The sequence below is a fragment of the Leptidea sinapis genome, chromosome 2, assembly GCF_905404315.1.
Source record: "Leptidea sinapis chromosome 2, ilLepSina1.1, whole genome shotgun sequence".
NCBI lineage: Eukaryota > Metazoa > Arthropoda > Insecta > Lepidoptera > Pieridae > Leptidea > Leptidea sinapis.
Window position 1 is genome coordinate 7117080 of NC_066266.1, and position 14078 is coordinate 7131157.

Genomic DNA, 14078 nt, shown 5'->3' on the forward strand with positions numbered 1-14078 from the left:
GATAAAGTCTTGTGTGCAACTGCTGATAATTAGGTATTAAAACACCCATACAATACTACTATCACATGAGGCGAAGCCGAGTTAGTGTTTTATAACCCTTATTACACAAGAGTTGCATAAATAACTATTAACGAAAGAATCCACTATAGCAAATTAGCATTATCGAAGTGTTTAACATGTAATGTAATCTTGAAGTAAAGTAAAACGTATGTGTCATTGCGAATAATTGACTTTAGATTTAAATTAAACGCAAGTGTAGGTACTTGAGAGCTTTCTGAGTAATACAATAACATAATGATTATAATATCATATCCAAATATATTATTTTGTATTATGTTATACCAATTTCATATAGTCATGGTTAAGTTAAATATTATGACTGTTCATTGTCAGTAGATTTATAAAAATTTAATATACGTTCACAAAATCGTCACCTTTTTGCTCTTAAGGCGAAGAGTAAGCAGAAAACACACAAACATGGTGTTTTTAGACAAATTTATGGTGAAAGTATAGCATTTCGAGCTATGAACACTACTTAATCCTGTTACACACATCCTTAAGTCTTATTTGTAGGTTGCTAATGCTTGCTGTTGGTTTTAGTTAACACTGCCGAGCCTTTTTGAACTACCACTTTTCTTTGAAGTTAAACAAGTTTTTTGGCATGGCGTGACGCATGTTTTTGGTCCTTCTCTCAGAAAAGTTATTCTTATATCTTGTACTTTTTTGTGTAGGTTCATTTATTCAGATTAGTAGTGAATAACGAGGATTGTAAGAATATAAACTGTTTTCCACGCAAGAATTTTGAAAATATGTCGTGAACTCATATCGCTCAAGGTCGCTGGCATTTAGTGTCGCCTTAGTAGTGATTTTCAATAAATCACTAGAAATAAGGGATTGCTTGTAAATAATTCTAGTAGGCTTCATAAGATACATAACAGCTGTAAGGGTAAATGTATACACTTTTATAATAAAGTTTCAGCCATTGTTCAGGCATTATCTATAAATAAATTTAAATGTCTTATTAAAAATGGTTCTGTCGAAAATCCTACTAGTTCACAAACAAAACCCGCGGGAACTATAGATACTATAGATTTCATCAAAATCGGTTCAAACAAACTTATATTCACATTTATAATATTAGTACGGATAAGCTTTTAAAATTTTGTCAACATTATTAATTTGTTGTTATATTTTTGTAAATATTTTTCTGTATTTGTAGTGTTTGTTCCAAACAAAGATATACTTACTTACAATATTATATTGTCATTACATTTGCTACATGATACAATAGACATCATATCCATTTAGCAGAAATTTCAAAATAATTCTAAATATTCATGCATTGCTTATTCAGTAGGGATAGCTGATGCCAAAAATCTTGATATTATGTAATATTTGCAGCTCTGTCTCAAGGCTATTCTACAGACGACATTTTATATTCACAATAATTATTTACTGATGAATATAATATGTTTAACAGTTGTATGTAGATATAATTATGATAATATTTTGTACATATCTAAGCGTTAACAAAATATATGATTTAATTAGCTGACCCGACAGACGTTGTTCTGTTGGTAATAAAAAAAATACTGTTTATAGGAATTTGTCAAAATTATTTCAAAACATCAAGAATTTTTTGGTAAAAATCTTGTTGTTATATTGAAATTGTTTCACAGCAGAACTGTCAAACCGTGCATCACTAAATTCTCTCATAGAAAATATGTCCATATAAAACAAATATTGAAAATAAAAATAATTATGTGGGACCCATATCGAAATAAAAGCTATCCTATCTCTCAAGTTGCACCAAACTGCACTCCATGAAGTAGTCCCCATTTAAATCCGTTCATTAGTTTAGGAGTCCATCGTGGACAAACAACGTGTCACGTAATTTATATATATCTATCTATCTATATATATAAAAATGAATCGCTGTTCGTTAGTCTCGCTAAAAGTCGAGAACGGCTGGACCGATTTGGCTAATTTTGGTCTTGAATTATTTGTGGAAGTCCAGGGAAGGTTTAAAAGGTAATAAATAAAATGAATAAAATAAATAAATAAATATGAAAATCATCGGAATTAAATAAAAATAACGACTTCGATTTCTTTTGATGATTTTTGACCCGTCGTTTAGAAATCAAATTAAAACAAAAGTTTAAAATTAATAACTGATTCGATTCTTTATATCCTTCTATCTTTCTCAGGAGGTAAAAGATAAACTTAATTTTAGCCTTATTCAGCATTAAAAAATACATACAACTTAAAATTTCCACATTTCTACGATCAGAACCTATTTTCGTATCGCGATTTTAATATTATTCTGTTCCATCCACAGATCCGCAATAGGGTTGCAAGATGGCAATCGAATTTAATAATTATTGTAGTACGATAAATTTTATGTACGCTATATTTGGTAGGTCTGAGAATCGTTCGTCATCTATTTTTTATACCCCAAAAATATTAATTATTGAACTTTTTTAATACTTTATATGGAAATACAACGTTTGCTGGGTCAGCTAGTATTTTATAACATCCAGAATTAATTCGTAAAATATGCTCCCTATAATGAAATTGTTTCACAGCAGAACTGTCAAACCGTGTGACACTAAATTCTCTTATAGAAAATATGTCCATACAAAAAAAATGCAAACAAAAATAATAAATATGGGACAGTTTTAGTTATAAAATGATAGTAACTAAATTTTATATAAAAAAAAAAAACTCAGCGAGTTTCTTGCGTGCGTTCTTTTCAGGTCGGAGGCATAAATTTTTCAATGGACGGTAGTTTTTAACGTTCAATAACGTTGTGCATTTTTGAATATATATTATGGAATGGTTAGGGTATAATTTCGCCCGAATTGCTTTATTTATCAGTATAAAAGTACTAGAATTTATGTGGTTAAATACAATGTTCATTTATTGCGTACACAAAAATAACATAAAAATTTAACACTTCAGAACTATTACGATTATTTTACTAAATAACTTATTATTAGTTAGAAGTATAAATCTTTCATCATCATTTCAACAACCGTCTTACGAATTTTCAAACAGATCACGTGTCCTGACGCGCGTTTAACATTTTATATCCATCACAAGAAAAGTGCTCAACGCCGCTACAGAAGTATTCACTTCAAAAATCAATTTGATTTTCGAGAAAACTGCCTTTTTTGACATGTTGATAGTAGAGCACTAGAGGCTCGTAGTTTACAGTTAAATAAAATTTGCTGGACGGTTTGACTTGCCAAGTATTTTAATCTTAACGATACTTATAATAACGTTAATCGTACAAATATTAATAAATCATTCATCTAAAACCCTATTTACTGATAATTTGTCATCATTGTTCACGCACGCCGGATATTTGCCAGACGTCGAGGAAATGTCAGTAAGCATCTCTTAGACAGGAACGCGCGCTAGCGTGCAATTCGCTTGGCCGTGTCGCGTGCCATTGCCGCGGCACGCGACACTTTCGACTTTCGGCATCGCCGCCATTCGCCTGTGGATCTTCTGTTGGAATGTTATGAAATATGTCGTAGCCACGTCATAAACATCTACATCCCTACATTAAAATTCATATAGTTGTGAAGTTGTACTTGTTAGCGATAGGGAAAAATATCAGAGTGAATTTTTACGATACGCGCGCACACCGTCATGCAAATTCGACACCCTGGCAATTACCAGTCGGAGGCTCCTTTGCACAGGATGCCGGCTAGATTATGGGTACCACAACGGCGCCTGTTTCTGCCGTGCAGCAGTAACATGTAAACATTACTGTGTTTCGGTCTGATGGGCGCCGCAGCTAGTGAAATTACTGGGCAAATGAGACTTAACATCTTATATCTCAAGATAACGAGCGCAGTTGTAGTGCCGCTCAGAGGATGCCTCGTGTAGATGCGAAACATGTGTCGAATTCAAGTCAAGACAAATATAAGCGGAATTTACATTTAAGATAACTCAAAAAATTTGGATAATTATTCTGCAAAATAGCAAATAATTAATAGAAATAATTCCGCCGAATTCAATACATTTTCATATGTATAAGTTGCAAGAAAAATCATTTGGCTTTCTAATTGTATAAAAATAATTTAATGACGTTATTAAACGAGTTAGCGACAGGGCTGAGAATTTTGGGCGCAAGAAAGTCAGCGTACTTTTTCTTTTTAAAAAATCTTATTAAATTGTTTTTTTATAGCATACCTCGTACATCAAATGACTTACGACCATTCCCAATATATACAGATAGAGATAAATTACTACCTTTTACTGTCGGTAATTAGCTGTCAATAATCTTAAGCTGTGCCAATATACCCGATAAGTCATTATCGCCTTATATTGGGACGCATGAATTGAAATTTCCATACTTACACACTTCTATCTCTAGTAAGCTATACGTCGTCGTCCCATTGACAGTCGTCGTGTACGGATAAGGTGAGTTACCGTCGATAAGTTTATTGGGACAGAAAAGTCAACGATAGTTACGATTTTTATCTCAAGTAAGAGATAGACTGAATATTGGGAACGGCCGTTAGTCACTCCACTTGACCGTGTATAATATGTATAATAGGCAATACTAGTTTATATTTGGTTCTAGCGTTAACATTATTGTTATCACAGTTTAAAGAAAATTTGCTTATGAACCTAAATATCAAGAATATATTTAGAGGTATATTATATAGGAATTGGATATGGAACTTGGTGGAAACTAGCAAAATAACATTTTCCTTAGTTGTTGTTTGATACAGGTAAAAATTTTTTTGCCTAGGCAGTGAGAAATGAAATTAAAAAAATAATTGGGAACCATCAACTGAACGTACTGCTTGCTCTTGTCCTTGTTTTCATAAAAAAAAAAACGTTAAACACATTTGTTTTGTAATTTTGATTTCAGAGCTCTAAAGAATGATTCTGTTAAACATGTGTGACTTTCATTCACATAATATTTTATTTAATACCGTAAATACTTGCCAACATGTCTTCAATGACTCAGCTAAATTATTGTTTGACTTTCATCTCGATAATGGCCTGTGTCTAGTCTGAATGACACTAACAATTCAAGTGCTGTGAAATTACGTTATATGAAACTAGTTCCTTGTACATATTTTATACGGAATAGCCTGGTATTACATCATTGTGTGAGTTTTGTTTGAATTTCACCAGAGTAGAAAATATTGCTAAATGTAAGTAATTTATGTTCATGCTTATTTTTAAAAGGCATAAAAGGCATTTATTTTCTCAAAATTGATTCCTTTAGAATTGTTTTTGATGTCATTTTTAATATACTAGATACTACTACCGCTTTGGAAACAACTGGCGCTCTGAGAGAGAAGAAGCGGCGCAAGAAACTCTCCCAGCATTCTTTTTTATGCGCTCTTTTCAATAAAAATATACAATATTGTACAGTCATTTCTATTGCTATAAAATAATCACAATCTAGTCCCAGACTGTCCGATCATTTAGATATTCAGCTGTGGACGAATAGGATTTACGACAAAGCCATTTTTTTATAAAACATTCAAATTTATTTATAGATAATGCCTGAACAGTGGCTGGGGCTTTATTATAGAAGTGTATACATTTACCCTAAAAGCTATTATGTATTTGAATATTATTTTTTTAGTTTAGAAAGTTTTAAAATTGTACATTTTAAAAGGATATATATATTGAAAGCTTCAAGTATAGTACTTTAAGAGCCGTTCCCAATATACTATCTATAGATAGAGATAAATTACTACCTTCTACTGTCAGTAATTAGCTGTCAATATACCCAATAAGTCATTCTTATCGCCAGTTCATTGTTGCAAATTGTCCTCCTTTTGACAGACAGCGTATACGGATAAGATGAGTTACCGTCGATAAGTTTATTGGGACAGAAAAGTCAACGATAGTTACGAGTTTTTATCTCAAGTAGGCCAGAACCGGAGATACACTGAATTATGGGAACGGCCGTAAGTGACTCTACATATTGAAGGTCATTAAACACGATTGTCCGCCCCAACTATCATATCGTTCGATATCTTACTTACGTGCAACTTTAGTCAAATTTATTAGCAAATAGACATTTAATTCTGCACTAAATGTCATCTCTACTGATGTGAGAATAGAGATCAAATCAAATTTCTTTGTTTTCAGATACGTTCGAAATTTAAATGAAATAATATTATCACAGATAACAAATTTGTTCTTACAAAACAGTCTATTTTTAGGGTAGTCATAATGTGCGGATCTTGAACGCATCATTAAGTGTTCATATTTGAGTATATAAAAATAAAATCTTTCACATTTCATGTATAATAAAGCTCAAACTTTCACAATAAACCAACAAAGGACGACCTCTGTCGGGCTCAGGAGATTTATGTTATATTGCTTTATGGAGCACGACTGTCCACACAATACGATATTTCGCACAAACAAAGGCGAAAAACTCGGTGTTGATGGGATTCAAAAGCAGTGCAAATTGAGTTTGTTGATTGCGACGTGAAAGTAATCAAATAATACGGCAGGATAATTCGCTATGTAGACTAAGAGATGTTGAAATTATTTTATCGTACATAGGTAATTAGACATTTTTTTACTGAAAGGGTTTTATAGAAATGTTTAAAGACGAAACTCAAATTCGAAAATTAAAATATTTACGATATGAGTATATACAGGGTGGCCGATAAGTTGACGTCCAAAGCTAAAATTTTAAAGCCTCGTGGTGATGAGTATCCGAATCACCTTTTAGGAGATAAAAATGTTTTCCCCTTTTATCCGCTTTTTTCACCTAATTTTGGTTTAGGACTTTTTTCTAATTTTTTTTGTACATTAAAATTAACTAAAATAATTTTATTGTTGATAATTATTAATAACAGCTGCAATAACCACATAAGAAACTATGAATAGACAATGCGGCACTAGTTTAGAATTGAGTCGTAAGTTCAAGATAACTGCTCCAGCTAAATTCATGAAAATGTTCAAGGTATCAAAAATAAAATAAAATGGGGAGCCTATTGCTTCTATTTTTAAAAACTTCCCAGAAAATTGGCCAATAAAATGAGTCAAATTCAGATTTTATCTTTGGACGTCAACTTCTCGGCCACCCTGTATAGAGAGATATACTGTTTCTAAAATGACACTTATGAATGTTAAATATTTTACCATTTACCGCAACTTCGGAAAAGTTTAACTTTAAAGAAAACTTAGAAGAAACTCTTTGTCTCTCTTTTGCAACAATATTAATTACTGCTTCTACATCTTAATTCAAATAATTTTAAAAACAATTTAAATATAAAGTGATGTGACAAAAATACACAAACGTTTCAAATTACTCAATTAAGTTAAGTAAGGGAGAATTAAAAAATGTAAATATAACAAAAAAAAATACAGTTATTGAGTGTTACGGATGCATCAATAAAGTAAGTAAACAAATAAAGGTATTTTGCGAACATTTCTAATATTGACACACTTTTTACACAAATTATCTTGCCCCAAGTTTAGCATATATTATAGCCTGTGTTATGGGTTACAAGACAATGATATATTTAATACAATATACTTACTTTTATTTATTTAAGATTACCTACAGAAACTACAACATACATTCCACTGTAATTACAACATACTTAAAAAAAAAATGATAATTGCGATTCTACTTACAGGCAATCGGACATGCATGAAGCATAATTTTATGACGATTGTTTGTCGGCTATAAAATAATAACGAATTATATAAATCTAACAATTATTTTACAACTACTTCTACACATATAAGAAGAAAAATATATAAGAACAAATTTAAATTAAATTAGTAAATAAAAAAAACACATATATTCATATAAACATACATAAATTCATTTAAACATCTATGACTCGGTAACTAACATCTATATTCATCATATAAATGCTTGCACCTACCGGGATTCGAACCCGGGACCTCTAGCTTAGTAGGTAGGATCGCTAACCACTCGGCTATACAGGTTTTCAAATCTAATGTAAGTAGCGTTCACGTGGAAAACACACGGATCAGTCATTACTTCGTTCAACCATGTCTTAAGGAAGTTAACGACCTGGAAAATAAATACTAAACATGTTAAGACTAATATTGTTAGCATTATTAATATTTTTAAGGTTGTTAATACTTACTTGCCCATCAGAATACTAGCTCACAAAATCATTTTTCTTTACCGACGATAATCGAGATAATTTATTTTCAACAGCAACCTGATCTTTACCGTAACCTGAAGTCTAAATTTTATATATATAAAAAAGAATACTTATAAAATAACATATGTCTCGACACTTTTTGTAAAAAATGATGTGTTCTGTAAAGTCGTAGTGCATTATTTTATTATATCTGCAATACTTTTCGCAGCGCACGCGATTAGCGCGTAAAGAAAATTTTAGTTAATTTTTTAACACCTCGGGTTACACTATTGGATACATTGTTTTAGTCCCTAATTTTTTGAAAATATAGGGACCTGGGGATAGTGCAGCTTCCCAACAGTGAAACAATTTTTCAAATAGGTTCAGTAGCATAGGAGCCTATTCAATGCAAACAAACTTGCCTTTTAATAATATTAGAATAGAGATTATATTAGATACTTTAACTTTTGACTGAGTTTAGGATGTTTTAAAGTCATATTTAACTAGCCTAGGCATATGTAACATATATATTATGTCATAGTTTCCGACTTTAATAATTCTTAATTCTAATTAATTGAATTAAGTTATAACTTTAATTCCTTATACATATTATGCTATTATTAAATAAATATATTTTCGAGAAATTTATTAAACTTTTGTTCATTAACTCCGAGACCAATTGAGATAATGGCGGATAATTTTAATGCAACTTAGGACGAGCGTCGCTAAAAGCCGAGAGTAAATAACGTTTTCACATCTGGTCCTTCCATTAATTATTTATCAGGGACTTATACCTTGAATCGGAGTTAGAAGCCATTTTACGAAAAGCCTTGAATGTGTCTTTAAATATATTTATATACTCAAATATCATCATGGATTCTTATGATATATGGATAGTAAAGTAGTGTATGTAACTGTACATAATTAGGTATAAAAATACTCGTGTAATGTTATTATGAAATCACATTTTTTATGAAAATAAAGGACGAGACGAGCAGGACGTTCAGTTGATGGTAATTGATACACCCTGCCCATTACTTACAAGCACACAAGAATTCTAAGCGGCACTACAACTGCGATAGTCACCTTGAGACATAAGATGTTAAGTCTCATTTCAGTAATCTCACTAACTGCGTCGGCCTTCAGATCGAAACACAATAATGCTTACACATTACTGCTTCATGGCAGAAAAAGGCGCCGTTGTAGTACCCATAATCTAGCCGGCATCCTGTGCAAAGGAGCCTATCACTGGTAAATATTCAGCTTATTTTTTAAATGCTTTTCACCCACACTCGTGTATAATGCCCTTAATTATATAGAGTCTCATAAACTGATATTAAAATATAGTTCAAGTCTAATAAAAGCAATAAATGTGTTTAATATATTAAATTTCTGTTTCCACCTTTTTTCAATATCTATTTATTTCTATCTTAGTCATCCTCTCATTTGATACTAATGTCATGGGCGCGGAAATAAACATCATTGGTCCTTTAAGAATGAAGAAACCTACTCATCTATCCCATCATCATATGAACTACAAGCGAGTGGTTCATCGATTGATTACATTCAGTTGAGAGATATAATAGTCGTTACTCACAAGGCAATTTCAATAAAAAGAGGTTAACAAATACGGCCTTACTTAATAAACATAGTATAAAGTTATACTTGAGAATAAACCAAGTATATTCAAAATGTTTACAAATGAACATTTTATGGCTTAATTTATGGCTTATTCGGACCTATAACGTTTCCCGCGTTTATTTGCAAGGTTGCTTGACATTCCGAATACTTCAGTATTATAATATTATTATAATTATATTATTGACCCCTATAGCCCACTGGTTAGTGACCCTGCCTACTGAACATGAGGTCCCGGGTTCGAATCCCGGTAGGTGCAATCATTTGTATAATGAATTAGAATATTTGTTTCCGAGTCATAGATGTTTATATATATTTATGTATGTTTAAGGTAAGTATATTGTATTAAATCTATCATTGTCTTACACCCATAGTATAGGCAAGATAATTTGTGTAAGAGTGTGTCAGGATTATTAAGTATTATTATAATAATATAGCAATATAGTCAATATTTTGCATATTCTTGGCTTATTCCCAAGTATAAATTTATACCAAGTTTATTTGTAAGGCCGTTATTGTTTTTTCTGTCCACCTTTTTTTTATGGAATAGGAGGACAAACGAGCGTACGGGTCACCTAGTGTTAAGTGATCACCGCCGCCCACACTCTCTTGCAACACTAGAGGAATCACAAGAGCGTTGCCGGCCTTTAAGGAAGGTGTACGCGCTTTTCTTGAAGGTACCCATGTCGTATCGTCCCGGAAACACCGCACAACGAAGCTCATTCCACAGCTTCGTAGTACGAGGAAGAAAGCTCTTTGAAAAGCGCACTGTGGAGGACCGCCACACATCCAGATGGTGGGGATGATATCGTAACTTGTGGCGTGTCGTGCGAAGGTGAAATTTTCACACATACTTCAAAACAAAAGAGGCAAATGTAAAACCATACAGCCAAAATAATATAATAAGATTCATGGAAAAAATCAATCTTAGCAGTGAGCTACAGTTAACAGTGGCTAGGACAATAGATTAATCTAAAGCCGCTTTATCAACCATAGCCATAAAATCATAGAGTCAAGTAATTAATTGAATAGAACTAGATAATAATATATCTTAAAATTACCTACTTAATTAATCTTACAATAGACGGACCAGAGGGCCTACCATCAACTTTTAATAAGCGATGCGAATCCGATGCAGTTCAGTTTAGGTACCCAAACTGAATCACTAAAATTCGTACCTTGAAGTGCCTTTTACTGAATGGCGTTTGGATGGCTTATGAAGAATGAACGAAATAAAATTGCGTTTCGAAACCTTAAATGATATGATTTTAGCGGCTATTTTGCGTAGAAAATACTAAAAATACATTTTAATATTGCGCAATTGTGTCTAATTATAAACCATTAAGCCCTATTTTATACTTATTAAATACTTTATCACGTCGTGGTACGAAATAGCAAAGCAGTTCATTTTAGGTTGTCAATTGAATCGCAATAAGAGTTCATGGTAGGCCAGCAGGAATGCCTCTCTCATTATTATATTACGAGCTAATTGGTTCTCTTTGCCTTTTTCTAGGGGCAAAAAAAATTGAAAATATATTCGTAACGATGACAAAACCAAACGTTTTCTATTTTTAAAATCACACAAACAATATGCACAAAATTCGTTAATTGTAATTGTATCTTTGTTCAAACCGATATATTTCGCTTCGACGGCATTTAATCAGCCTCGTGCAAGTTTATCTAGTAGGCCAACATATAAATTCTCTAACCAAAGGTCCTGGGGTTAACCGCTTCAAACCGGATCACTAATCGCTGACGTGACCTCTTCGTGTTACGTGTCTACTTACTGCGAGTTAAAAGGATTCGAGTTAAGTATGAGCTTATTTCTAACTTTGATTTATCGTGAGATATAGGGAGGTTTTTCTCTCTCTCATCCATTTGAGGTTTCTATTGGAAATTATTTATTTAAAATTTTTCTTTTTTCATAATTTAGCTACAGTTTACTTTATTTTATTTTTATTTTTAAGAAAGCCAACAGTTAGTTGTACATACATTATAATTTAACTCATTCGAGCATTTATTGTTTGTTAAGTATTATTAACAAATAAAAGGTAACTTACACGTAAATTATTTAATTATATTAATATCGCAGTGTAAGTCGGTCTGTGACGAGTATTATATTTTACCTAATTTATGTCATTTTTGAGGTAAAATCGTAAACCCAGAAATATTTAAAAAGTAGCTGATCCGGCAAACGTTCTTTTGCCATATAAATTATTTTTAGAGTCAGACCGTTCGGACATTGCAGCATTACTTTAATTTCCTAAAATAAAAGAATTTTTGAAAAAAAAAGGTAGCTTAAGTTACTCATTCCTACATCAGCTACCTGTCAATTAAAGTCCCGTCAAAATTGGTCCAGCCGTTTCACAGCTGCTTACTGCTGTTAGCTGGAACAAACAGACAGACAGACAAAAATTGTAAAAAATGTTATTTTGGTGTATATACCGTATATATTCATAAACATGTAGTAAGAAACGGTTATTTCAATATTACAAACAGACTCTCCAATTTTATTTATATGTATAGATATTTAAAAATAATAGACTATCTTTCTTTATAATATAAGAAAAGCGGAAAATCTCATTAATTATCTAGCTTACTTAATTTTGTAAATCAACATTATTTTCGGTTAAAGTCCAACTTTTGCCTTTGCCAACAAAGCTTTAGGTTAACTGGTTATATCCGGATCACAAACTAATCGCTCATATGACCTAATCAAGTTACGCTGTTAGTTAGTTTGAATGAAAAGGATTCGCAGCTGAATTCATTTATTTCTGACGAAAATTTAAGCTCAAAGAAAAATATGTAAATCTCTGACATGTCTTTGTATGTAACGAGACTATATTTACTTATCATATACGGGCGAACCCTTTTTACAAAATTAAAACTACGAAAGTGATACAATATTAACTTAACTAACTAATAATAATATTTAACTAACTAATCAACACATCTTACTTTCCAATTATAAACAAACATGGTCGATATATGTATAATAAAACATATATTGATTATAATAGTTTCTATATGAAGTAATAATACTCTTACTCATTTTATAAATGTTAAGTTTATATAAATATAACATTGATAATATATATTATCACCAGTGGGAGGCTCCTTTGCACAGGAAGCCGGCTAGATTATGGGTACCACAAAGGCGCCTATTTATGCCGTGAAGCAGTAATGTTTACACATTCAAGTGTTTCGGTCTAAAGGGAGCCGTAGCTAGTGAAATTACTGGGCAAACGAGACTTAACATTTTATGTCTCAAGGTGACGAGCGCAATTGTAGTGTCGCTCAGATTTTTTTCAAGAATCCTGAGTGACACTGCATTGTAATGGGTAGGGCGTATCAATTACTATAAACTGAACGTCCTGCTCGTCTCGTCCCTTATTTTCATAAAAAAAATATAAATGATATGTTTGTTTGTTACGTCCGTACCTACTCATCCGATTATCCTGCCATTTAGTACACACGTGGGTAAAGGGGTACGGAAAACTGTCCGGTACCTCCTTATTCCTAGAATACTAAATCCTAATATTTTTGTTTTTCTGTTGTTTGTTCTGGATAGTCTCTGGACAGATTTAAACATGAGTTTCAACAGAATATTTAGATCGAGTTATAAGGAGTGCCTTAGATTTTTATAACATTAAAATTAAAAAATAAATTTAGATCCGTTTAAGAATATGAAATTATCAGATAACGGAATAGGAGAAAACAGCCGTTGGTAAACCTAAATATTGTCATATTTATATAGTTACTAATATCATTTATATTCTCAACACAGATGACACATAGACAGACGGACAGCTGAGTCTTAATAATAAGATTCCTAGTGATCAATACAAATACTTTTTTATCTTGAACGATAAGTGTATTTTGGAAAATATACACTGTTATTTTAAAAGGTTCAAAAAAAGTTAGGTTATCAATTACTATTACTGAACGCATTAGTGAGAGAAAAAAAACAAAATCATAACATATCCTGCAAAAATTGCGAATTATCACTAGTTTCTTTGTTACAGGTCTCATCCTTCAAGCTTCTTGCGAAGAACCTGACAACTCTGCAACAGCGACGAAAAAAGAGAAGAGGCAGAATGATGAAATTGGCACATCACATTATGTGTATCGGAACGCTAGAAAACAGGTAAGCAACAATAAGATTTAATATAATAAAAATAAGGTTTAAAATCACGAATCAGCTAAGAGTATTAAAGAAGAAGTAAACGGGAGCTAGCAACATTTTTGGAAAATTAATTTTAACCGGGTAAAGATAGAGAACACAGCAAGTGTGGAATGAATAAGACTTAGAAGTTA

The 14078-nt window shown here is 32.0% G+C and overlaps 1 protein-coding gene across 1 annotated transcript in view; it reads left to right on the forward strand.

The window, feature by feature from the left end:
• Nucleotides 1-14078, forward strand: part of LOC126975912 (uncharacterized) — a 68756-nt gene that overhangs the window by 22713 nt on the left and 31965 nt on the right. Inside the window, exon 2 of the mRNA XM_050824030.1 lies at nucleotides 13787-13908. Within this exon, the coding sequence (XP_050679987.1) occupies nucleotides 13787-13908 (122 nt within the window). The remainder of the gene's footprint in view (nucleotides 1-13786; nucleotides 13909-14078) is intronic.